This window comes from Odocoileus virginianus, chromosome 12 (genome assembly GCF_023699985.2).
Source record: "Odocoileus virginianus isolate 20LAN1187 ecotype Illinois chromosome 12, Ovbor_1.2, whole genome shotgun sequence".
Lineage (NCBI taxonomy): Eukaryota > Metazoa > Chordata > Mammalia > Artiodactyla > Cervidae > Odocoileus > Odocoileus virginianus.
Window position 1 is genome coordinate 40516129 of NC_069685.1, and position 27137 is coordinate 40543265.

General features: G+C 40.3%; 1 protein-coding gene across 6 annotated transcripts in view; it reads right to left on the reverse strand.

Annotated features, from left to right (window-relative positions):
- GUCY1A1 (guanylate cyclase 1 soluble subunit alpha 1) overlaps positions 1-27137 on the reverse strand; it is a 70476-nt gene that overhangs the window by 37033 nt on the left and 6306 nt on the right. For 3 of the 6 annotated variants that reach the window (XM_070474950.1, XM_070474949.1, XM_070474954.1), the window contains exon 2: positions 2688-3079. In XM_070474950.1, the coding sequence (XP_070331051.1) occupies positions 2688-2945 (258 nt within the window). In that variant the 5' untranslated portion in view covers positions 2946-3079. Of the gene's footprint in view, positions 1-2687; positions 3080-6664; positions 6810-26425; positions 26645-27137 lie in introns of those variants that run through there. The other 3 variants (XM_070474951.1, XM_070474953.1, XM_070474955.1) reach the window with 3 other exon arrangements.

The window sequence follows — 27137 nt, forward strand, 5'->3', positions numbered from 1 at the left end:
TCCATGAAAAATCAGCTAATAATACAATAGAAGAGCAACAGATTATGAATGAGGTGCAGAGACCTTTCCATCTCCCCTACTTATCTTACAGCAAGTGATCTAACTTTTATGTGTCTTAATTTCTTCAAACAAATGAAAAGTTTGCACTAGATGAGCCATAAGACCTTTGTAATCTATGATTCCATGACTCTGGAATACCATCTCCCACTCTAAATCTGCTAAGGATAACGAACTATAATACTTGCCCCCCATAAAACATAACATAGTTTACATCTAATCATCAAAACCAAGAATGAGGATGCCATCAAATGCTCTCTGGAGTCTCTTCTTTTGGGCTACTGATGGGACTGAAATTGAACAGTAGGCTAAGTATTAAATCTGTCCACTTAAAAAAGATCAGTTTTTACAAAAGCCCTGTTTAATCAAAGACACCTAGGTGTCTGAATAGCTGATGAAGTAATCTAGTTTGGTTGCTATTCGGCATGAATGCATCCGGCCCTGGGATGTTTGCTGAAACGTGAATGAAAACGGCCTCAGGTGTGGGAAAGAGCCCTGGTTCTTCAGGTCAAGGGCAGCCCTCTCGCCTCCTGAAATCCTCAGCCTGGCTTTTCCCTGCCACACGACAGCACACTCAAAGCTCCCGTGAGCCCGCAAACAAATGACACAGATTATCCTAAATAAAGGAAAATAAGAACGCATATATTTGATATTCTGAATGTTTTTAAAAGAGATTCCAATACGTGCATGACTTCCATTGCAGGAATTCAGAATTTATCAAACAAAATAATGAAGCCAACGGGGTAATGACAGGACCTGGGGAAAGCATGACCACTCTCCAGCTTCCCAACCTCACCATCTGCTCATCCCCACGCTCTGCCCTTGGAAATGAGGGTGCCAACCGCTTCCCAGACTGACACCAAGCAGCTGCCCGGGAAGAGCTGCATCCCTCATCCCAGCCAACGCTGGCCGCTGGTGACTGAAGCGGGGAGACAGTAATTAAATATTTCCATCTCAAAAGCCACTAGCCAGTCTACTACTGTGCTTATCTTACATTTGAAATAAGTTCCCTCAACTTCCTGCCAATTCTAATTTATCCATTCTTCAAGCTTCAAGTCTCTTCTTTGCCAGTTGAGCCCATATAGCTGACAGCAGTAACTGCTGCATCCTTCAAAAGCTGTGTGACTTTGGTCAGGTCACTCAGCCTCTCGGGTCCTTCTTGGGAATGAAACAAGGTTACCTCTAAGGTCCTTCCAGTCCTAAAAGTCAGCAGCCTGTGGTCCTCCAGTGTTTCTCACAAGGCAAAGGGTTGGTGTGGAGTCAATTAAAAATCATCAATAAATTATGAGCGCCAGAATCTGATTATTTCAATGCCCAACCTCCTAGGCTAAGTGAATTTGCATAAAGCTGTGAACACTGTCAGAGGGAGGAACACACACCATGAAGACTTTCAGTGGCTCTTCTCTTTAGCCCCATGGGGTGAGGAGCTCTCCACAAGCCCTGTCTATTCCAAACATATTTTACCTAATTAGGTCTATGGCCTGTCCCCAGTATTTCCTGTTTTCTCTTTTCCCCCCAGTTTTATTGAGAAATAATTGACATACATTACTGTTTAAGTTTACACATACAGCATGACACCTTGATTTACATATAGTGTGAAATGATGACCCAGTAAGGCTCAGCTAACATCCATCTTCTCATATAGATGCAGCACAAAGAAAAGAAAGGAAAACAAAAAACTCTGTCTTTGTGATGAGAACTCAGAGGATGTACCTGATAACCTTCCTACACACCACACAAGATGGCAGGGTCACCATGAGTTACTCCCATGGTACTCATTTATGTTATCTTCCAACATCTCTGGACCACCTTCCTCTAAGCCCCTTTCCCACCTTCTGCCTCTTGGGACCACATGTATGATCTCTTTTTCTATGAGTTCTTGTAGTTTTTTAAGATTCCACATATGAGACCATACAGTGTTTGTCTTTCCTGAATCCCTTTAAGGGTGGGGCTCCAGATCTCAAAACAGCATTAGGCTGTGCAGCCCACAGACCAACACCAAGACATGTCCAAACTGGTGACAGGGGTGTCTTAAACAGGCCTGTGACCCTGACCAACCCAGCAGGACAAGGTGGGGGGGGGGTCTCCCCACTTCAGCAAGTTGGCGGGAACAGATGATGCTCTTAGGAATTAGATGAGGGAAACCCAGCAGAGAATAAGTTATTCTCCAAGGAATTTAGCTCTAAAAAAAATAGCTAATGAATCTATAAAAAAAAAAAATAGCTTGCCATCCATAAGTAACTAATGGGTCTTGGTGGGTGGTGAGAGCTGTGGATTATTTCACCTAATGCTTGTGCAAACTGTAGGGACCTGGGACTGTCAGCATGTCTATTTTCAGATAAGGATGCTGAGGCCAAGAGGATGAAACAGCTGCTCAAAGTCATAAAACTTGTCAGAGTGCAGGATGCTTTGGAAAAGAATGCAAGACTGTAAACATTTTAAGATTAAACACAATTTAAGAAAATGATTGCTTTTTAAAAATGTTTTTAAATGTTTTCAGAAAATTGTCAAATTGTCTACATCTACTGTAGCCTTGAAAGTGAGAAAGCGAGTGTTCACATTTTCCTTAGGAAAACACCCTATTACCATTTTCAAAATGTCAGTAAGATCTTGAAAGGGCAGGCACTCACCTCTGGGAAAATCAGTTTGCAAATACTCTCTGCCAAAGTGTGAAGATAGACCCGGCTGCGGCTGGTCTTCCTCCGGGGAAGCCTTCCGGGCGGGTTCTTGTCAGGGACACCTGGACAGATGCCCGGCTGCCCTGGGGTAGCTGCTGGCCCACTCCCTGTGGCTTCCCCCAAGGGCTCTCTGGGGACCTGCCCCGGGGCCAGCAGGGAGAAGGGGCAGTCCCCTGTGATCTGCAGATCCTTCAGCTTCGCGCAGAACATGGTGATTGCTCCTGGGCTTGGTTCTTTTTACCAGGATGGACACACAGAAGCCACTAGTGGACCAGAGATGTTGGTGACCAGGGAGTCCAGGGGCTGCAGAAGGTCAGAGGAGAAAGAGGAGTGACTCTGTATTCCTATGGAAAGAGAAAAATACAGGTATGAAAAAGTGAAGACCATACAGTCCTATGTCATTTTCAAGTTAAAAAAAAAAATTCTGGTGCAAATGTCCATTATGAATGGATGGAACATTTGGTAAAGATCTTATTTCCTACGTGTGCATTCTGCTGCTCAGTCACTTCAGTCATGTCCAATTCTGTGCGACCACATAGATGGCAGCCCACCAGGCTCCTCCGTCCCTGGGATTCTCCAGTCAAGAATACTGGAGTGGGTTGCCATTTCCTTTTCCTGTGTGCATTCTAGTATACTAGAAAAATACTTGCTTTTCATAGTTTAATATTTTTCAAATGGAATATAATTTTCTCCAAAATGTCTTTGACACAAACTACTGATTCCCATTTTTATAGCCCATTTGGTCTCATTTGATTCCACAAGGGTGAAATATTGTGGTTTTATGACAGAAGCTGGGTCTCAAACTATGTCATATCACTGCTGATACTACTAAATTCTCATTAGTCTGTATTTTCTAAAAAATCAGAATAGCATGCATAATGTCTCCTAAACATACCTAAAGAAAAAATGTATATAATGATGCCCAAGTATATGTTGTTAGACCTGAAACATTGTCTTTTACATGAAAAAAAATTAATTGAAATGATTACTGCCAAAGACACTTATCTCTACAAATAGTAAAATATGTTTAAAATATCACCAAAATGAAAAACAAATAATATTTTTTCGAAAGACTCCTGATTCCTAAGAATAGGCCACTGGATTTACAGGAGACTTTGAATCCAAATCCAGATGACGCTGGAGTAATCCAAGAAGGCTTCTCTTCCTAGGTGTCCCCAAAGTCAGGAGCATGACCCTTCTCACTGATTTTCCCCTGTACATTTGTTTTTGTTGATGTTGTAATGGAGTCTCCATAATTCACAACCCATGTCTCAATAGTTAACTTTTCAGTGGAACCATCTGGTTGTAAATTCAGCTTGTCAACAATACAATGATGTTGATTAACTGGGTCTGCCGACTACTTCCATACTTGGAAAATCAAAAAACTCAAAAAAGAGGGAAAAAGAACACATGGTCTGGTACAGTGCTAAGAACCCTGTATTTACATTTAAGCTTCACAGCAACCACTTGAAATAGGTATTCTTATCACCAGTGGGTCAGAGGCTCAACGTTTGTGTCATCTTTGATTTGAAATGCTAGAAAGTGCAAGAGCTATGGTTCAAACATAGGTCCATCGATTCCACAGCAAATGGGTGTCAATTAACTCAAACTCATATATTATCAAGTTACACTTGTTTCTAAACAATCAGGCTTAGTTTATACACTAGAATTAATTTATCTTGAAGATATGGTTTATAAGTTTACATTAGAAAGCAAACAAGAACGTAATTATTCTGCTCGCTGGCTGGTGGTACTTGAATCATCCAGCATAAAGGATTATACTTCAGTCTTTGGAACTGGAGTTCAGTCACTTTGTGTCTTTTCTGTGCACCTCAGCACTCTCAGTATGTTCCTAATGTATATAACATCAGCTTATAATTTTTCACAGATAAATTACTGATAGGCTTAGAGCAATGGACAATTCATTTTCCAAACTGGGACAAATAATGAAGCTGAATTCACATCTGACAGCCCCTGGGGCATTGCTGGGTTATCAGGTTTGGGGAAGATGATGGATGCTGACAGTCCAGAAGAAACTGTTGCAACTCTCTGCTTCTTTTTCTTTTTTAATTTTTATTTTATATTGGAAAATAGTTGATTATATACAACTATACATTGTATACATTGTGTACAATAGTATACAATGTTGTGTTAGTTTCAGGCTACAACAAAATAGTTCAGTTTTACATACATATGTATCTATTCTTTCAGATTCTTTTCCCTTAGTATTTATTTTTTTAATTGAAGCATAGATGCTTTACAGAATTTTGTTGTTTTTTGTCAAATCTCAACATGAATCAGCTAGAGGTATACATTTAATCCAAACTTCTAATTTATCCCTCCCCCTTTAACCATTTGGTAACCATAAGTTTGTTTTCTAGGTCTGTGTGTCTGTTTCTGTTTTGTAAAGAAGTTCATTTGTGTCATGTTCAAAGATTTCACCTACCTGACTCTGCTTCTTAAAGTCAAACCCCAAATCCTTGTTCCTACATGATTTATGAATCTTCAGGAAGGTATAAAGGGAGATGCTTTCAGCATTAAGGAGCAGAAACCATATTCTGCCAGCAGAGAAGAGGGCATGGTCTGTCTCAGAGGCTGCTGGGTGCCCAGAGGTGATCTGGTGATGGAGGACCAGTTACTGGATTCTGAAAGACCTGCAGATCTACAGCTCTCCACCAAGATCTGTTTAAGATTCAGTTCTACAAGTAGCTGTTTCTCAGTCTTTAACGTTTCTCAACAACACTATTAAGCATGCATGCTAAGTCACTTCAGTCCTATCCGAGTCTTTGTGACCCTATGGACTGTAGACCGCCAGGCTTCTTTGTCTTTGGGATTCTCCAGTCAAGAATACTGGAGTGGATTGCCATTTCCTACTTGAGGGGATCTGCCCACCCAGGGATCAAACCCATGTCTCATTTGTCTCCTGCATTGGTAGGAGTGCCACCTATTACTATTTATTAACTCCTGTCCTCTGGCATGGTGTAGATCAGGGGTCCAACCTCCCCATAAAGGCAGAGTGGGTCACTTCAGCTTGTGGTCAACACCTCAACTCTGCCACTGCAGCAGATACACAGAGGAGAGAGCATGGACATGGTCCCATGAAAACGGGCTGCACAGGTCATAGCACTGACTCATGTTTGCAAAAAGCTAAGCAAATTAGATGAAGCGTTTTAATACAAATGTAATTTTAACCATGGGGTTAGAGTTACTTCCTCATCACCTCTTCCCACTCCCAAAATAGAGAACCTCTCTGGATTCGGTTTTGCACAACTTGAAAGTAATTAAGAGTCTAGTAGATAATTCTTAATAAATATTTATTAATAAAATCAAAATACCATTATTTTATGTGAATTTTTAGGAAGAAAAATTGTATTAATTGAATGTCATAGTTTCAGTTACATAAAAATATAATAACTAGAAAAGAGGGCACTTAAAAAAAGGCCATAAAAATAGAAGATTATATGTTGGAGCTGATGCGGGTCTGGAATTTCTTCCTAAAATCAGTTATTCTGGTACATATTATAATTTTAGTATTGCACTGAGGATTCCGACATAATGTAGTTTATGAAAATTCTTCCATTATACTTAATCTTCTATTTAAATTGGATTTCAACCCTTGTTCTCAAACCCAATATTTTATCCTTTTCTCTTCAATCTCATTAGAGCAGGACACAACTGACCAGTCAGACTTCCTGGAAATTCTTTTTTCTCCAAGATGACACAGTGCTCTGATTTCCAGCCAGTGTGCCTAACATGTTTTTTTTTTTTAATTAAAGTAAAAACAGCAACAGGAAACAAACTGTGCTTACTTCAAGATCAGTTAAGTGTTTAGTCTCATTAAATCACATATGTATCAACAAACTAATTAGCGTCCCTCGTCTCTGCAGCTGATGAAATTACACTAGAACAGACGCAGCCAATGCCAATACCTTGGAAAGTCGTGTTTGTCAGTCATTCGCCAGGTTGCCAGGAAGATAGACTATGCTCTTCAAGGGAACCAGTGACGATTCTTTTCGTATAACATTAGCAGCAACTTCAGAAATGGTTGGGTCAGTTCCTGAATGCAGTACAGAGCTGGGTGTAGATGTGGTAGTGACATGGGAGGGAAAAAAACAAGTGAACTGAAGTGATAAATTTGGTGACAAGGCCTTGGCAGGCAGTGGAAGAGATATTCTCAGAAATTCAAAGAGGTATTTGCCAACCCCCAGGCTGATGATTAAACAGCCTCCAAATTGACTGAACGCTTTCTCCTTTTACCGGTAAGGGATTAATTCCTCTAGAGTGACAATAAAGACCCGTCTATTGACCTCATATCAATAACCAGGATGCAAAAACAGTATATATATGTATGAGTATACACAGCATTATAAATCAACTATATTCCAATATAAAATTTTTTTAAAATAACCAGGATGCATTGCTGTGTAGGTAATGAGATACTCCATCATTAATCTCTAAGGAAAGAATTAAGCACAAACCCTTATTTTCCACATGTGAAAAACCCGGGGGTGGGGGGAAGCACCCTATGTGTACTCTCTCACACAGAAAACCTGTTTTACAATAGCAGGTCACATGCCAGGCTTAGCACCCAGCCACACCGAAATCTGTGATTCAAGAAATATGTGTTTTAAGATTAAATTCCAAAGTCCAGATTTAGAAGAGTAGCTGAAAGAAGAGAGAACTTCAAAACAAACTCCCTCGGTAAGGGTAAAGTGTGCATGCCCCACCCAAATTGTAGCAACCATCTTCATAAACAAATGTCAAGAAGGCAGCTTAATATTCAGAACATTGAATGTTTTCATTCCTCTAAAGCTGAAAAATTGTTCAATAAAATTTCAAAAATCAGGACTTCAAAATGTGTTTCTTTTCACTTGGCAGGAAGCAATATTTACAGAACAGTCCCCTGTGACAGACCAGGGAAGCTGGACAAAGTAGTAAAAAAAACTGTGCCTCCCTGAGTGGAGGGAAAGGGCAAGGGAGAGCCAGGTTCCTTCATGATGCCCCTGCTCCCAGCTCCAATGCCAGCTCTGCTTTTTCTTCCAGTCACAGCCCCATGCAGCACTCACCCCGTTTACACAAGATTTATTCTTCCACCTACCAACCAGGCTCTGGCTTTGCTTTCACTGTGTCACCCAAACCTCCTTGCTAAATTCAGCCATGAGCTCCTGAAAGTTAAAGTTCCAAACACACCTGACCTACCCCTGGCATTTTGCTTTTCGTAAGCTCCATTCCCACAGATTCTCTGATGCATTAGCTTGCGTCCTGCTTCCTGCTTTATCCCTTCATTTGTTCACGTTCCAGTCTACTCAACAAGCATTTATGTCCTACTATATGTGGGACATTTTTCCAGGTGCAAGGGCAGAGCCATGGGCGAAAGTCATCATAGTCAGGCAGAGCTTACAATCTAGCAGGAAGACTAGACTATTTTTAATTTTTTACTCCTAATTTAGCCCCTCCTCATCTTTTTTCCCCTTTGGCAGCAATAAGTCTGTTCTCTATGTCTGTGAGTCTGTTTCTGCTTTGCAAATAAGTTCATTTGTGTCATATTTTAGGTTCCACGGTATCATACAGTATTTGTCTTTCTCTTATTTGACTTACTTCACTTAGTATCATAATATCTAGGTCCATCCATGTTGCTGCAAATAAAATGATCTCATTCCTTTTTATGGCCGAGTAATATGTCATTGTATAAAAACACCGTATTTCCTTTATCCATTCTTTGGTTGATGGACATTTCGGTAGTTTCCATGTCCTGGCTTTGTAAACAGTGCTGCTGCGAACACTGGGGTGCCTGCTCTTTTTGAATTATGGTTTGAATTATGGTTTTCCCCAGATATATGCCCAGAAGTGGGGTTGCTAGATCACATGGTACTTCTATTTTTAGTTTTTAAAGGAAACATCTCTACACTGTTCATAGTGGCTATCCACAGTGGCTGTACCAGTTGAAATTCCCAGCAGTGGCGTAAGAGGATTCCTTTAGGAAAACTACTTCTGACACGCAGCTCCAAGTATGACATGTGCTATCAAAGGGGGCACACCCCCGACTCCAGGAGTGACACCAGGGATCCCAATCCAGTACCGGGAGGAAGAGATACCCAAGCTGAATGGTGACTGTGAGCCAAGAGAGCCCCAGAGAAAACAGCATGCTTGGAGGACAGGACAGACCAGGCACGTCCCAGGAAATGAACAGGTCCAGCCCGGCCGGAGCGTGCAGCCAAAGAAAACCTGGGGAGGGTGATGCAGATGAGACAGCAGAGGTCAGGACGTATAGATGGGGGGCGTGTGAACAATGCCACCTAAGCCACCACTCTCTTCTAAGGGCTGGGGGACTAAGAAGTGAGAATGCCATTGTATTTTCAAGAGATTATCTGAAATGCAGGATGAGGGCATGAGGGACAGGTCAGAGTTGGACAGGTGGCTGATCTGGGCTGGATCAGAGAGTGGCCCTGTGGATAAAAAGCAGATCAATTTCGAAGCATCTCCGAGACAGAACCCACAGGCTTCGTCTCCTGGTGGGACGTGGGGCTGAAGGCAAGGGAGCCCACAGACTCCTGACTCACCTTATCAATAAACCATAGCCCAGGGGAGACCAGGATCCATAAAAGTACCCTTTAAAGTTGTCCACAGCTCATTTCCCACGACCAGGTTATTCAGTCATAACCAAGTCCAGATGTGGGGTTTGCAATATTACATGACCATTCATGGGGACTGGGCTGCTCCAATTCCCCTCTGAAGCCTTCTTTAGGGAAGCAGCTCCTCCTTATTCCAAAGCCCAGACGTGGGCAAGCTGACAGCAGTTCAGATTCCACAGTACTGACCTCCACAGTGCAAGGCAGTTCCAGCTCTCTGCACAAGCGGAAGATGCTTAGTTTAAATTTTTGTTACTAAGAGCCCATGCTGGTCACCCTCCGCAGAACAAGGAAGTTACCTCTAAAGTTCATGGCAACCTCAGCCCTGGGGACCCAAAACACAAGGAACTCTCCTTTTCCTGAAAATAACTGCCTTGCTAAAGCTACAGCACCGGACACAAATGCTTAACACACTACATTAATTCTTTCTTAAAAATAAGGTGGGCATAATCCATACCTTTCTCAGATTCAGCAGGCAATTCAGTGACAACTTTGAAATAAGAGCAACGTTGATACTCTAGAGCTGAGAGATTTTAACTCTAAGAATTATCACTTTTTGATTCTCAATTTTTATAGCAAACTGTTACAGGATGCTTTATGACTAATTAAAGAGTAAAACTTTGGGGACTATAAATTCTAAATACCTGTGCTTTTAAACCTCTCTACCAGGATTATCACTGAAATCTGAGGGCATACAGTTAGTAGCTCTTCAAATTAAATATCATTCCCTCTTAATGGCAGGTCACAAGGAAATCAGATAAATGTTTCAATATTTTGTTCCAGAAATATGTGGAATACTTTCCAGCTCTTCCTAGAATCCACATCATACTTATACTGCTCAAATAGTTCCTTACAATGACTTCATCTTTTTATGAATATATTTACGGAAAATGTGATTCTTATGCAGAGTTACGAGAGACAAGTGATTCCTTTTTACCCTATAAAAAGCCATTTTGTTTTCAACTATTTGCAGATAAATACTGTGTATTTCTGTGATGTGGTTTGGCTCATACCCACTAATGGGGGATAATGTCAGTATAAAATAGGGGTCATCTAGACCCCCATTCGCCCCTGCAAGTCCCCTCAGCTCAGCTTGAATACACACCCTGTCTTGTTACAGTTTCCTTTTTTAGTTCCCTTTCTCAATAACTCATCAGGCTCTTCACTTTCCTACAGTCCCTTCCCATCAAGCTACCTCTTCCCCTTAAACCAGTCCTGTAATTACTGTAGTGCGGTATTCATCAGAATTCAGCTTGTCTTTTTAACTAAGCTTGTATGTTTGTTAGGACCGTTATAGCTTTAGCTAGTGCTGTTAAGTGTTGATTGGTTTCACTTCAACACATTTTCTTCCCATAAACCCATTTATTTTTAGTGCATAATTTTGCAGCACACAGAGATTTTTAGGAACACTTGTATCATGTTGTATGAGAAATGCCTGTATTTCAACAGTGTTTGATTGAAATTTACAAGTAAGGTGAAATCCTACTTAATTACTTAGAGAAAAAAACAATAAAGTCACATTCTCTAAGACTATGGATTTCATTACTACTTAGGTAGTAAACTCTGATGAAACTTTCAAAACAGATCAGGTGTGAGGACCCAAGTCAGGTTCTAGAACCAAAGGCTGAGTTAGATTCTGGCACCAAAGGCTGTGTGTTTACCTCTTGACTCTACCCTTTATCAACTCTGTGATTTTAGTAAAATTCCTAAGCTAATTCACCCCAACTCTCTCCATACGGAAATAGGTATCCTAATAAGAACTATTTCCTACGTGTGCTGTGAAGTCAACCATCCCAATTATTTCTCAGGAATAGAGTGATATTGAATCATTTTCTTAACTTCACTGAGCTTCTGTTACCTTGCCCATAAAATGATGAGGAAGCAGGGGTATACGAATGATTAGGGAAAAGTTATGCAAAAGCATTCCACAGAACAATCAGGCTCACAGAAGCAGCGAAATAAATGATTGACAAATGTATTCTATCTTCTCAGAAAGACAGGCAATATGTTAAACCTATGCCACTTTTAATCATCACTTTTCAAAGGCAAGTAAACTCATTTATAGCAGGTGCTTCAGTTCAGTTCAGTTCAGTCGCTCAGTCGTGTCCGACTCTTTGCAACCCCATGCTAAGCACGCCAGCCTTAGTGTACCACAAATACAGAAAACATTCTCCAATTGAAGAACATTACAGTATACCAAGAAAGTCGTATCTATGTCAATAGTTAGGTTCCGTTTATTGAATTACAAAATAATGGAGTATGCAGCATAACCCAGAGCACTAATATTCTATTTTGGTTTCATCTTATGTAATTCTATTAACTAATAAGTTGCATGCCAAATTTCTTTAATAAAATATTAGAATAAACATTGAAGAACTATGCTAGATTTTAAATCTCTTTTTCCACTCATTAAACCAAACTTGTTATATCAATCAAGCAAATCTTATATCATTACAGTGCATACTATTTTCAATAAATCCAAATTATTTCCAATGTGGAACATTTTAAAATTAAAACCAAGCTAAAACAGGAATCCCATGGTATCTAATTTTCTTTTCCTAGAATGCTAGATTGACAAGTGGTTAGTATTTATTATACAAAGAATCCTATCTCCAACTTTTCCTTTTATAAGTTACCTATTCTTCTCAAAATTGATTCAATGGTAACTCTTTTATCTATTTACCTCTCAAAGTTGGTTTATTTTGTAGAAAGGTTTAGGTGATGAGGAAGGAGAGGTGAGACACTTAGGAAAATGTTTAAGATACTTGTGAAATCAAGATAAGCCACCCAACATCTGACTAAAATAGGTTTGTGACAAGAGTAAAGTCAATTCTGGTATTGACTGTCACATCTGTGGAGCATTTGATTTAATATTTTGAACAATGAAGAGGCCTCCAAGTGACTTCTCCTTGATGGGAAAGAAGGGTGACCTCATGAGCATGGATTCACTCTATAGTGGAAGAAAGTCAAATTATCTGAGCTCTAACCTATCACATTTGGAAGAAAGATTCTGGAAGAAGACACAATAGTGAGTCTTGATTCTTCTAGTAAAGCCCTTGGAACTTTTACCAAGATCCTTGAAAAAAAGGACCACAAACTAACAGAGTCATAAATACCTAAGATTTGTAAGCTCTGCTGGAGACAGAACCTTCTCCAGCCTAACCAAGAACAAATTAATCAAGACATATAGGCCTGGCCACATGGAAACCAACAAAGAGCAAAACAAGGAGACCAGGAAGAAATGCATCGTGATGGAGGCGTGGGTGGTGGAGGAGATGCTGGTCCTGGAACAGTGGGAGTGTCGGAGGAAAGTAAACCAGCCCCGAGGAAGACCCGCAAACTCAGGGGGCTGGCAGACCATGGCCTGTGGGTCAAATCCAGCCTGCTGCCTGTTTTTGTCCAGCCCTTGTGCTAAGAATGGTCTTCGTATGATGAAGTGAAGGAAAACCAAAAGAATATTTCACGATAAATGAGCACAACATGATATTCAAATTTCCATGTCCATAAATACAGCTTCACTGGAACACGGCCATGTTGTGCCATAATAAGAAATATATATCTGGTCTCTGCCCACTCTTGCTCTTTTCTTCTTCCTGGCACACAGCTCCCTAAACCCTCGGAATCTCCAGAGTGATAGTCTTTTTTTAATGCTAATGAGGTAGCTGGTGGCCGGGGGCCCCTGGGTCGCCTAGGACACAGCAAGCAACCTGGGATTAGAGGGTTGGAACTTTACATCCCGTCCAGATCTCTGGTGGGAAGGGGAAGGAGAGGCTGAAGTTTGAGTTAATCACTGATAGGCAATGATTTTTCTTTTTTTTTTTTGCACTTTTATTTTTTTGATTAATTTTTATTTGGGTATAGTTGCTTTACAATGTGTTAGCAAAGTGAATCAGCCATATGTATACATACATCCGCCTTTTTTGGATTTGTTTCCCATTTAGGTCACCACAGAGCACTGGGTAGAGTTCCCCATGCTATACAGTAGGTTCCCATTTGTTATCTATTCTATACGTAGTAGTCTGTATATCTCAATCTCAATCTCTCCCACCCACCCCTACCCCCTTGGTATCCACATGTGTCCCTTTCAGCTTTGCAAACACGTTCATTTGCACCACTGTTCTAGATTCCATGTATAAGTGATATTACATCATATTCGCTTTACTCTTATTTCACTCTGTCTCTAAGTCCATCCACGTCTCTGCAAATGATGACCAATGATTTAACCATCATGCCTACACAATGAAGCCTCCATAGAAAACCCCACCTGTGGTGGCAAGCTCCTGGGCTGGGGAACATGTGGAGGTGCTAGGAGGGTGGGGTGCCCAGAGCCCATGAAGTTCCAGGTCCTTCCCTACACCTTACCTGTGTGTCTCTTCCATCTGACTGTTCTTGAACTGTATCCTTTTATAATAAATGGGTATACAGTAAGCAAGCTATTTTCCTGAATTCTGTGAGCTCGTCTAGCATATTATGGAACGCAAGGAGGGGAGATGTGTGAATTTTCATTCACAGTTAGTTGGTCAGAAGCACCAGAGGCATGAATGTGAGATTAGGAGCTGAAGCCAGGGCAGTCTTATGGGACTGTGCCCTCAACCTACGGGATCTGACACTAACTCAGGGATATGGTCTCAGAACTGAACTAAACTGTAGGACACGCAGCTGGTGTCACAATTTCTGGGGAGAAGAAACACACACATCTGGTGTTGGAAGTGAAGTACTGATAATACAGGGAAAACAGGGATTTTCATGTTTACAAATTCATTCATTTACACGTGGCCTACGACTGCAGCTTTGGATCAATAGTGGCAGAACCAAGTAATTGCAAGAGACCCCCAAGGCCACCGAAGCCTAAACTATTTACTGTCTGATCCTTTATAGAATCAGTTTGCTGATCTTGTAAAACATCATATACATTCTCTCCTTGAATCAACACTACCATCCTATGGGGAGCGTGTATTTATATCTTTTACATAAAAAGAATCTAAAACATAGATTATTTGTCCTTGATCATTGCTAGTGAGTGGCAGAAACAGGAAGTGAACCCAGGCCCATCTGATTATAAATCCAACGTGCTAGGGTGCCTTTGATAAACAGGGAACCTTTTCTATATCACAGGGATTATTCCTCAAATTCCTCCACCAGTACATACAGTCTGGGAAAACAAAGATTAAATTTACCTGCCACTGGGCCTGTGGACCAAAGGAATGAAGCCAGGACATCCCAGAAATGCAGGTGTGAGATGCCCTCTCAGGACCCCATGAACTCTCATGAGACGCCCTTGTGCAAAATTTTACTTTTATCTCTAGGGTTTGGGGAAGCAAGTAGAGTCAAAAGACAACTAGAAAGTCTGTGGGTGTCTCTGACATGCTCAAGGGGTCTTTATGGTAAAGCAGAGGAATAAATTACGGGAAAGTATATTTTTCTGAGAAATTTTCCTTTAAAATCCTAAGGAAGAGACTAAAAAAGGTGAAAAAATAGAGGTGGATTGGAGTAACGCTGACACAGAAGAGAGTTAGATTTTGAGTAAGACTTCCTCCCCTCCCCTCCCATTCACCCAGGGGTCCATCCTGGCAACACCGGAGGAGAATCTCTCTGGTGGGTCCACGGGGCACAGGCCACCGGGCAGGGAGGGGTCTTCTCAAGTGTTCTGTTCAGCTCTGATTGATGATTCTTGAGACAGAAAACAGTGTTTTGTCATTGACACTGACACACAGTGCTTGAAGCTTATGCTGAAACCAGGCCAGCCAAAGAAATGCGGCAAATTCCAACAGAAATTCAATTCTTTCTGAATTTTTACCTTATGATCGAAAGTGTTAGTCGCTCATCTGTGTCCGACTCTTTGAGACCCCATGGACCAGAGCCCACCAGGCTCATCCGTCCACGGGATTCTCCAGGCAAGAATACTAGAGTGGCTTGCCATGCCCTCCTCCAGGAGATCTTCCTGACCCAGGGATCGAACCCAGGTCTCCTGCATCACAGGCAGATTCTTTACCGTCTGAGCCACATTGGTTCAAAACAAATCATTACCAGAAATGACACTTGGCTTCTGACCATGGGTTTGCAGGTATATATCTGGATACTGCAAAGAACATGTTGAGAGAGTGAGTCCTTTCCCATTAAATCCAAAACCACAACAACATTGTTTTAAGGCCTTTTCATCTCTAACTGCCTGGAAACAGGGAAAGTTCCAAGAAACTTTCCTGTTCACAGTGAACCCAAACAATGCTTCTCCTTCATTTCAGTATCGTTTACACAAAAGTCAACACAAAGACATAGCATTTACATAACACGAGTTCAGAGCCTGAAGAGACAGTAGAGATTATTTACTGCAATCCTTCCCACTCACAAATGGCAGAACAGAAATCCAGATTCTTGTGACTTGGCCCAAACCCAGAGCTTCTGAGGGTCAGAGGTTACTCAGAAGGGGAGGCCATTTGACCTGGAGTCCAGGGTTCACTCCCATGCACTCGGATCGCCTCTCAACTGAAAGGCTGGGAAGCCCCCGCCTTCTGTGGGCACCCCACCGCAGCTGCATTGGCCTCAAGAACTTCCCACTTAGTACTCTGAGCTCAAGCTTCACACCTGAAAGTTACTGTGCATGCTACACTTCATCTTCATACCACACCAATATGAATGCAACTATAAAATTGTTTTGGCATCTACAGCTTCTAAAACATTTCCCCAGGCTCTTTTTCATGATTTTCTCATCACCTTTTGCACTTTCTCAAGAAGCTATCTTTAGTCTTTCTTTAATTCTCCAAACATATTTTTCTAAATAGCCTGACTTATTCATTACCCTGTCTCTGCCACTTAATTGAAAGTTAAGTATGTTTCCAGCCTTAATCTAAGAAGCCAGTGCAGGTCACAATTTATCCAGCTGTAGGCCTCTAGTAAATTATTTTATGCTGAAATTAAAAGACAAGACTATCAGCTTGGAGTCATCTGGTATAAACATGGAAGGGATATAGATGTATTAAGTCCTTATTATGTGGGTCACTCCATCTTTTCCCTTTATTTTCCCTAGGTCCTTCTGTACATGCAATACAAACACAAATATGTAACAACTGGAGAAGAAATTATTTTGAAAATGTTTTCCTATATATTTTCCTTTTCTATTTTATTGTTTTGTATGAGCTGTCCTATTCATTTTTATTATATTTGTCAATTATCTTCCTTTTCCATTTTATTATTTAATGTTTACCTTTTGGGGAAGGGAAAAAAATCTCATTGCACATAGAAATGCATGAAGTTCACTAAGGTCATTTGAAAATAACAAGAGATTGGACGTGAAGTCATGAGCAGAAGGGCATGCCGTCAAAGAGGACAGTGTGGGTGAACGGAGGGGATACAGGAAGTTGTGGGGAGCGCAGGAAAGGATGGTGCCAGAGATAGTCCAAAATTAAAGTTGGCATCGGTGGCAACTGACTAGGTCCGAGGAGCAGGATGACTCAACTTCTGCCTGGGAGGATGATGTGCCATGAATAGAAACTGGCAGCAGAAGCCAGGTTGAGAGAAGGATGGTCCACTGTGTTTTGTACACATGGACCGTGAACTGTTAAGTGGGACATATGGATAGAGATACATCTAAAAATTCAAGTCTCTAATTAAATAGCATAAAACAGATTAAAGATATGAATCTGTGGTTCTCCACATAGAGGAAGTCATTCAAATCAGGACTTTAACTCAAACTGTTCAATGTTAAAGGGCAACAAAAGAAATAGAAAATAGCCAAATTGAAGATTCTGGGGAATATTCATACTTAAAGGTGTTATGATTCAGATGGAGAAGCAGAAATAAGGAAAGTGTGCTAAGAAGGAAATAGAAGAGGGCACTGTTCAAAAAGAGGTGTTTGTTGGGAGTCTGAAGACAGTCAGGGTACAGTGGTCAGACAGGCTGCCATAACACAGCACCGTAAACTGGGTAACCAGGCAGCATGAGCAATGTTAATGCATTTTCTCAGGTTCTACAGGTGGGAGACCAATGTCACGGCGTGAGCATGGATGAGTTTTGGTGAAAGCTGTCTTTTTGGCTTGCAGATGCCTACCTTCTCACAGTGCCTTCACATGAGGGGGAGAGAGAGACAGAGAGAATGATAATTCTCGGGTGTCTCTTGTTAAAAGGGCACCAACCCCATCACAAGTTACTGTAACAAGGAAGAACACATCTGATTCCATATTGGAATTGCTTCTTTTTCTTTACCCTTTCTGTTCTATTGCTTTTGCTACAAATGAATCACTAAAGGGATGGAAGTGTACAATAGCTGGAATATCTATTCCAATAGCTAGAAGTGTACAAAATGGACTGTCTCTGGGAACAATGCTTCCCATGCCTGAGCATTAAGTTAAAATACCTTTGTTCAGCTCACAGGAAACATTCTGAAGAGGCCTACTTGTGAATGGCTCCAAGAAAGAAAAAGTTAACCCATCTTCTCCAGGATCTGGCTGGAACCACAAAATATTTGCAATAATTTATTAAGAGCCTCTTGATGAAGGTGAAAGATGAGAGTAAAAAAGCTGACTTAAAACTCAACACTAGAAAAACTAAGATCATGGCATCTGTTCCCATTACTTCATGGCAAATAAATGGGGAAACAATGGAAATAGTGACAGACTTTATTTTCTTAGGTTCCAAAATCACTGCGGATGGTGACTGCAGCCATGAAATTGAAAGACACTTGCTTCTTGGAAGAAAAGTTATGACAAATTTAGATAGTGTATTAAAAAGCAGAGACATTACTTTGCCAACAAAGGTCCATATAGTCAAAATTATGGTTTTTCTAGTAATCGTGTACGGATGTGAGAGTTGGACCATAAAGAAGGCTGAACACCAAAGAATTGATACTTTCGAATGTGGTGTTGGAGAAGACTCTTGAGAGTCCCTTGGACAGCAAGGAGACAAACCAAACAATCCAAAAGGAAACCAATCCTGAATATTCATTGGAAGAACTGATGCTGAAGCTGAAGCTCTAATACTTTGGCCACAGACTTATCCTATTCTATTAGAATAGACCTTGATGCTTGGGAAAATTGAAGGCAGGAAGAGAAGGGGATGACAGAGGATGAAGATGGTTGGATGGCATCATGGGCTCGATGGATACGTTGGAGCAAACTCCAGGAGATGGTGAAGGATAAGGAAACCTGGCATGCTGCAGTCCATGAGGAAGCAAAGAGCAGGACATGACTGAGCAACTGAACAACGACAACAAAAAATCACCTTTTATACTTTACTGCCTCATGTCCCCTTCTTTGCTTTACAAAAGAAACTAGAATTCAAACCCAGGGAAGATGGTTCTTTGGGACATGAATCCACCATCTTCTTGATCTGGTCGCTTTCTGAATAAAGCCAGTACTCCTTCCAACAACTTATCACTGGATTTATTGGCCTGTCATGCAGCAAGCTGTATGAGCTTGTACTTGATAACACTCCCACCCTATGATCTCACCGAAACCTAATACTAACCAATAAACATCTCTTTATGTCAATACTATTAGTCATGAGACAAAAACCCATTAGAATGTCTAAAATTTAAAAGTGACAATGTCAAGACTTTATGATGACAGGAAATAAGTGGAATTTTTCATAAACTGCTGGCAGGAATGAAAAAATGAACAATCACTTTGGAAAGCAGTTTGGTTGTTTCTGAAAATACTGACATAACCTATCATACTACCCAATTATTTCATTTCTAGGTAATCATCATGAGGAAGGTAAATATATATACAAACAAAGGCTTGAACACAGATATTCATGAAGCTGCTTTACTTGTAATAGTAAAAAACTGGAAACAATTGAGATGTCTTCAATCATATGAATGAATGAAAAAGATGCTGAATAAGCCATACAGTGCAAAGGACTATTATCCAGCAGACACATACAACAAAGATAAATCTCAAAACCATTATGTGAGTGAATGGGACTGCACACATGAGTCCACACTGAAATATTACTTTGTATAAAATCTAAGCACTGCAAGCAAACCTATACCTCAGACAGTCGATCAATGATTTCCTGCAAATGGAGGACAGGGTGCTGATTGGAAAAGAACACAGAAGAAATGACAGAAGTGATTTTTATCTGGATTGTGGTGGTGGTTTCATGCGTGTGTACAGCTGTCAAATCTTATCTAATTATTATCTGTTTTTTGTATTTGAGGTTGTTTGTATTAATATATATTGTACCTTAGCCAAGTTTAAGGGAAAAAATCTCGGTGGAGGACTACAAGAAACCTAAATGAACTAAATTCCAAAGTAAATAGACAAGAAGCCCCAGGAGAGATGAGACCTGCGCTATTTTCTTCCCAGAAGAAGTGGCAGAAGATGTAAAATCTCCCACAGGTCAGAGGCTTTTTATCAGGCTTTTAGCAGCTGCAGGAGAGACCAGAACATGAAGAACCCCTCAGCTAAGATGCATATGTGGTATATGACACACACACCCGATACATGACATGAGGAGAGGAAGAAAAAAGTGACCCATAATCAAGAGAAAACAGTCAACAGAAAGAGAACAAGAAATGGCCCAGATGCTATTGTCAAACAGAACTTCAAAACAACCATGAGAAATATATATTAGAATCCAGTGGTATAGTTGAATAGCAGCCATAAGGGGGGGTTTCCATTAAGAAACAGAATGCAAAGAAAAAGAAACAATTGGAAATGCTTAAAATCATAGCAACAGAAATAAAGAATTCCATTTAACATCAGAGGAAAGGATCAGTGAACATGAAGTCAAGTTAACAGAAATAGCTCCAACAAAGCCACAAAGAGAACAAAGAGTGATCAAATAGATTCGAAATCTGTAGGACAACATCTAAAGGCCTAACATATATACATTTAGAATCCAGAAAAAAAAGAGAGGAAATGGAAGTAGAAAAATATTTGAACAAATAATGGCTGGAAACATTCCATATTTGATGATAGAATCACGCACAGATCCAAGAAGTTCATTAAAACCCACACATGATAAACACAAAACTACACCTAGGCATGATGTTATCAGACCTCTGAAATTCAAAAAGATAAAAAGAAAACTTTTTAAAAAATATCCAGAGGTTAAAAAAAAAGAAACAGAGAGGAAATGATATGATCTGTACCTACTTTTCACCAAAGGAATAGAGACTAGCAGATAGTGCAACAAAAATGTATGGGCTGAAAGAAGAAAAAAACTTTCTTTACCTAAGTTGCAAATACAACAAAATATTCTTCAAGAGTTAATATGAAAACAATTTCCTAAACATTGCAGTCATAACTTTAGACTGGTGGAGTATTTAATGATACTTTTATTTTCATTAAACTGAATTTCTATCATTTGTACTAAATGTATTAATTTTTCTTGTCTTATGTGTTTTACTTGGAAGTTCATAGACCATCAAAACCTAACTCTAAAGCTCATTATGCTCCAGAGTCTAATCTGACTATTTTAAAAACACTATTGATCATATGCAAACCATCAGAAACACTTATATGTAAGTAGTTAAGGCGGTAAACATAGTTTTTTAGAAGATGCTTGGCTAAAAAGACTGGTTCCACCACTAATTTGATGTATGATATTTAGGCAAATTACTTTTCTGCTTTGATTTTGCTTCTGCATCTTAAATTAAATGATGAGGGTAGAACAATTCCCAGAGGGTTCAAAAAAGGGTAATTCGGTTTTACCAGTGCTTGGAATATAGTATGTACTTAATGAATGTTGACTATTATTGCCTGAAATTAGGTTTATATCTTTCTAGCCCCTTGATGTTTCTTTGTCCAAGGCTTGGTTACCAAAGCAGTAGTTGTCAAAGTGTGCAAAGTTCTGCACACCCTGCAGGATGTCTCAAGAGTCACTCACAGGACGTGCAAGGTCAGAGCTGCTTTCATGCCAGCACTCAGATACCCTGTGTCCTTCCCAGTCTCATTCTCTCCCAAGGGCACTATGCAGCTTCCTGAAGTCACATGACAACTGCAATGTCATCATTCTACAACTAAAGAAATGCTGCCTGTGTAGACTTTTCTAGGGTAGGAGCTTTAGGGTATGAATGTGATAGATGTATATATTTTGGGGGGTAAACTCAGTTTGTTCTCAGAACTTCTACTGTGCTCCTTCTCCCTATCATTGATTGTACTTGCTCTGATCTCTGTTAACTTCATTATTGTCTGATAAATCATTATTCCGAAATTCCCAATTTGTTCTTACACCTACATGTAAACACAAGAAGTAACCACTCTTGTGGGTTTTGTTTTGCAGTGATATTAAATTATAATAACTTTTCTTAATTTGAAATTTTCAACGTAACTGTTATTTTAAAATTTAATAATATTTATTCTAATTTAAAGAATAATTTATTTATAGTTTTCTTCTATTTAAGGACAGATTTTTGGCTTGAAAAGAGGGAACTGGAAAACTTCCTCAACCCACAGCTGCAGCGTGTACATCTACCATGGTAATTGGACAGCTTCCCAATACTTCAAGTTTTCTTGATGAGATCATGGTAATATTAATTAATGTGATTATTCTGCTATTCTATAATAAAGTGTAGTTTGTCAACATCTGGCAGATCTGCAGAACAAGGGGACCTGAATTTTCCAGTGACCATGATGTTCCAAACTCATGCAGAAATAAAGGCTCCATTAACAGAAGGATGGATTTTAATGGTTTCAGATCCTATATGGCAAGGAACCTTTATGACATGATCACTCCTCAAATTTCAAAATTTTTATACCAAAAGAATATCTATAGCTGTATTAAGATACATGAAACCACTCCTTTCTTTTCAATTGTGCTTCAGGGTAAGGCTGGATTTTTTCATACACTTCAATTGTAACAACCTGAATGTGTTAAATATTGAAAATATATTCCTTTTTATTTCAAACAACTATATATTGATTGTGAGTTCTTTTACCAAATGCATAGTTACTGCTCACAGATGAAAAACTTTAAGTCTCACTAACTGTGTGGCTATACCACCGCTTTACCTTCATCTCACACTCACTCTCCATTAACCAAGGATGCATGCTTCTCTCCAATCCTGGACAAGACTATAACTTTCCTCTTAAAGCTCACATTCTGCCCTGGAATTCACCACAAGTGCTTTCTTCGTGTTCAGTCATTCAGTTGTATCCAACTCTTTGAGGCCCCATGGACCATAGCCCACCAGGCTCCCCTGTGCATAGGATTTACCAGGCAAGAATACTGGAGTGGGTGGCCTTTTCCTACTCTAGGGGATCTTCCAGACCCAGGGAACAAACCTGCATCTCTTGCATCTCCTGCATTGACAGGTAGATTCTTTACTACTGCACCCTTTGGGAAGCCCATGCCTTCTTTAAGACCTTTCTTTATAAATATTCTACCTACACAAAATCTTTAATCTTTCTGTCTCTCTGAACTCCTGGACTTACCCATCCATCCAACCATTCATTTATTCATTTGTTCATACATCCTGCAAGTTGTTTATTAAGCACCTATTACTGCATTCTAAGGGATGCGGTTTCAGGAATTAAAAACAAAACCAAACAAAAACAAGCCAACACTAGACCATAAAGGAGAGTCTCATGTAGGAGTCAGTGTATGGACAGAATAAAAACATACAAATTTAGTGAAGTGTGCTCTATTATGAGGTGTTCTGTGTCATGGGGACACAGGAAAGCCTGTTTTAACCCTGACACAGTACTTTGGTAAGTGCTTCCTCAAATAAATGACTGAAGATGAGCCTTGTTGAGTTAAGTAATAACAACAAAGCATAGCAAACAAGAAAAAGGATTCCAAGGAGCAGAAAAATTTGTGCAAAGGAAAAGACAAAACAAGAAAGAGTCTGGTGACAAATCACAGCCAAGACAATATAGCTGTAGCACAGGATTCAAGTAGGAGCATGATTGGAACATAGGACCAGAATTGGTCGTAAAGTATGCTGTCAGATTATCCACTAGCTGTTGTGAGCACCACGGGGTTTCTACACCACCTAAAAGGGTGTGTGACACCTAGCATGCAGCAAAAATTCTTGGTGCTCATGCAACAACCAATGTTTTTTTTATCAAGGACAGCTACTGCAAAAAAAAAAAAAATAGTCAAATGCCATTTTACTGTGTGTAAAATAGGTTGACTGCACCCCAGCTCCCAACATCCACTATGCACTGAAACAGAGCCAATATTAAGACAAGAAGAACTAAACAGATTTTACTCGGTTTGATTTAGACAGATAATCAAGGAAGGTGAGCAAAAATGTTCTAGCCACCTCCAGTTAAGACATTCCTTCGTCAGCAAAGAAGAAAACTAATAGGGAAGAAAAATACAGAAGTTACCCCATGTCCACTCCAAAGGAATGGATCAATCCAAAAGAGTTGACCGTGGGGTAGGACCAGTGGAAGAGAAACTTTTGTAGAGCTTGACCTTATGACATCTGTGACACCTGGCCTTCTTGCTCCTGGCCAAGCCATCAGGTGAGTTGCAGGGATAATCCAGCCTAAGTAAGATAAACTGGGACAGAGGCAGGGAGAGATAGTGACTTCAGCTAGGATGACCTGCTACCCCAGACTCTATCCAGAACTATCACATCTTGCTCCACTGGGAAAATTCTTTAGCATAAGATGACACAGTAAAAGTTTAAGAACATTATTCTAAACAGTCCTCACAAAAAAGACCCAGAAATAGAGGCTGTGGCATATTAAACTGTTATTTGCTGTGGAGATGAACAAAGAAGAACGTCAATTATCATTAGTGACTGCAAATATTTTAAGACATTGAAAAAAATGAATTTTTACCCAGAGTTTTCATGGGGAGGACTGCCTTTTGCTGATCACACTTGGAAACATATAATGCTAATCCAGCATAAAAATCTGTTGCTTCAAATCTTGACACATCAAGTCTCAATAATGTTAGTATGTTTATCCAAGTGTCTTCCACATTACATTTGTAATCCTCTAAATTCTTCATCCATGGTGAAGAATTAACCTATGTTAAGCTTTATATTCACAAATACACAACTTAAAAGTTCATATTATAGTAATGAAACAGTGAAATTGTGTCCCATGTTTACTTAACTTAATCATATGAGCCACATATCATTTAACTACTTATAATCGAGCATATCTGAAGTTGCAAAATGGTTGAAAATTGAGAATAAGGAGCTAACAATTCCAGTGCATACATATAGAATTAGACTAGTAACACAACATAACTAATAAAAATACACAGCACTGGAACTTCGCTGGTGGTCCAGGGGTTAAGAATCCGCCTCTCAACGCAGGGGACACAGATTTGATCCCTTGTTGGGAAATGAGGAACCCCCACGCTGTGAAGCAACTAAGCCCATGCGCCACAGTTAGAGAGTCTGTGTGCTGCAAAAAAGATCCGATGCAGCCAAGTAAGCAAACAAATCTTTTTAAAAGACAGAGTATTAAAGTTCTAAGCTTTGTCAGCCTCATGGATGGAAACACCTGATGCAAGGTGAGGAGTCACACAATTTCCTTGTTATCTAGAGATGCATCCCAAACTCTGAAGTGTTCAAACTGATGAATGAAAGTCTAATTAAAAGTGGTGCCTAAGCCACACAGCCCTTCCCCAAAACTCAAAAAAAAAAAAAAAAATGTTTTCACATCACCTAATAAAGAAAGGCTCAGTGGCCATCCCAATCTTGTAACCTAACTCCATTTTACTGTAAATCTTTTTACCAATATTCTCCAACACTCACCACTCCCAGCTGCCCATTTCACATCATACGATTTCAACTGAATGCTCATGATCTCTGGCGCACTTCTATTACATGTCTGTGAACAGAATGGGAACTAACCTGAGACGGTACCTCCTCTCATTGTAGACAATTCAGGAAGCAGAGGATAAGACAGAGAAACACAAATACCATATGATATTGTTTATACACGGAATCTAAAAATGGTATAAATGAACTTGTTTCCAAAACAGAAACAGACCCACAGACATAGAAAACAAACTTATGGCTACCAAAGGGGAAAGGGAGGGAGAGATAAATCAGGAGTTTGGGATGAACATATACACACTGTTATATATAAAATAGATAAACAAAGACCTACTGTATAGCACAGGGAGCTAGACTCAATGTTCTGTAATATTGTGTAAGGGTGAAGAATCTGAAAAGAATAGATACATGTATATGTATAATTGAGTCACTTTGCTCTATACCGGAAATTAACACAACATGTAAATCAACTACAGTCCAATAAATAAATTATGGCAGAGGATAAAAATAGGATGGGGGATGAACAGGGAGGTGCAGAGAAGCGTAACAAGCTCTTGCAGATGTGGAAGAGCAACGAAGGTTCTGGGAAGCAGAGCCCAGATTGAGATGCAAAGGCTGAGTAGGTACCAGCCCCTCTGAAACCCAGAGAGGGGCAGGAAATCTAGAAAAGGATGGGATGTCATCCTACTTCCTGCAAAGGGGCACCACAGAGCCGCGGGGTGTGAAGAACTGCCGATGCAGTTCTCGTCCATAAATGGTTTCACACACTCACATTCACAGCCTCACACACACCCTCTCACATTCACACACCTCCACTGCCACACACCCTCTCACACACACACACTCACCCTAACATACCCTCACACTCTCCCACACTCTCACCCTCATATACCCTCACACACACACATCTGCACACACTCTCGTCCACACATACCCTCACACGCTCACACACACTTGCACACCTCTCACACCTAAACACCCAGCTGCCTCCTGCACGGCCCCTTCCTTTCGTCTGCCTCTGACACCCTCCGCCCTCCCATGTATTTATACCCCACAGGTCCTGCAACATCCAGCAACCTCGTCCTGCTGTGAAACCTCCGCTAAGCACCAGACCTTCCCCAGAAAGCCTTCTTCAGCACCTCCCTCCTGTGAGACTGTGGCTTCTGAGGTTCTTGAGAACTTATAAAACTGCAGCACAAATATCAGTCTCCCGGTCGAGAGCTGACATGTAATTCTGAGACTGTTGCTGGTGTTGGTATATTCCACACACGGACTTTAACTTCCGGCAGGCAAGACTGTCATAAATTTTGCATCTTCCTCAGTGACATACATAATCCATAATACATTTCATCATGGGATACGGAAGAGTGACTAACCTCTGAAAAGTGTGTCCTAAAACATAAAGTAAGCTGAAGCTTTCAAAAAATCATGTGTTTTGAAAAATCACAAATTCAAAACATTTTCTTTCAATTCTCATTCTTACTGCCAGATACAGAAGTGCAACCGTGTTCTTTAGCTGCAGGAAGAGCACACGGATTGCTGGCGGCAAAGATGCTCAAGCGATGCCACCTGACGGACAGGCAGAACTACCGGATGCCGGTCTGGTTTCATCTCAGCTCTTCAAAAAGTATCATTATCCTGGCAAAAGCAAGACAAAAATCAAAGTAACAAATTTAAGGTCCAAGCAAGAGCATGAAGAAAGAGCATATTCTGAAAGAGTTTAAATCCATTAATTTGGAAAATTTTCTCCACAAAGTACTGAAAGCATGTGTGGATGTGATAAGGGAATAGTTAAAATCATCTTTTAAAATATTATGATGAAGGAAGGGTTGATAGAGAGCAAGGAATCTGGCCATGGTCTCAATTCTCAAAATACAGAAGGTGGATTCCACCAGCTTTATAGCCAAGAGCACTTGACACTGATTCCAAGCTCTACTCCCACGAGATTCTCAACATTGTGGTCTGTATGCACCCAAAATGTGAAATGTTATTACCTACCAGCTAAGGAGAAACAAGGAACCCATCACAAGGAACCCGTCATTACAGAGGAGCCTAGGGTTATTTCCTTCTGTTTTTACAGGTTTACTT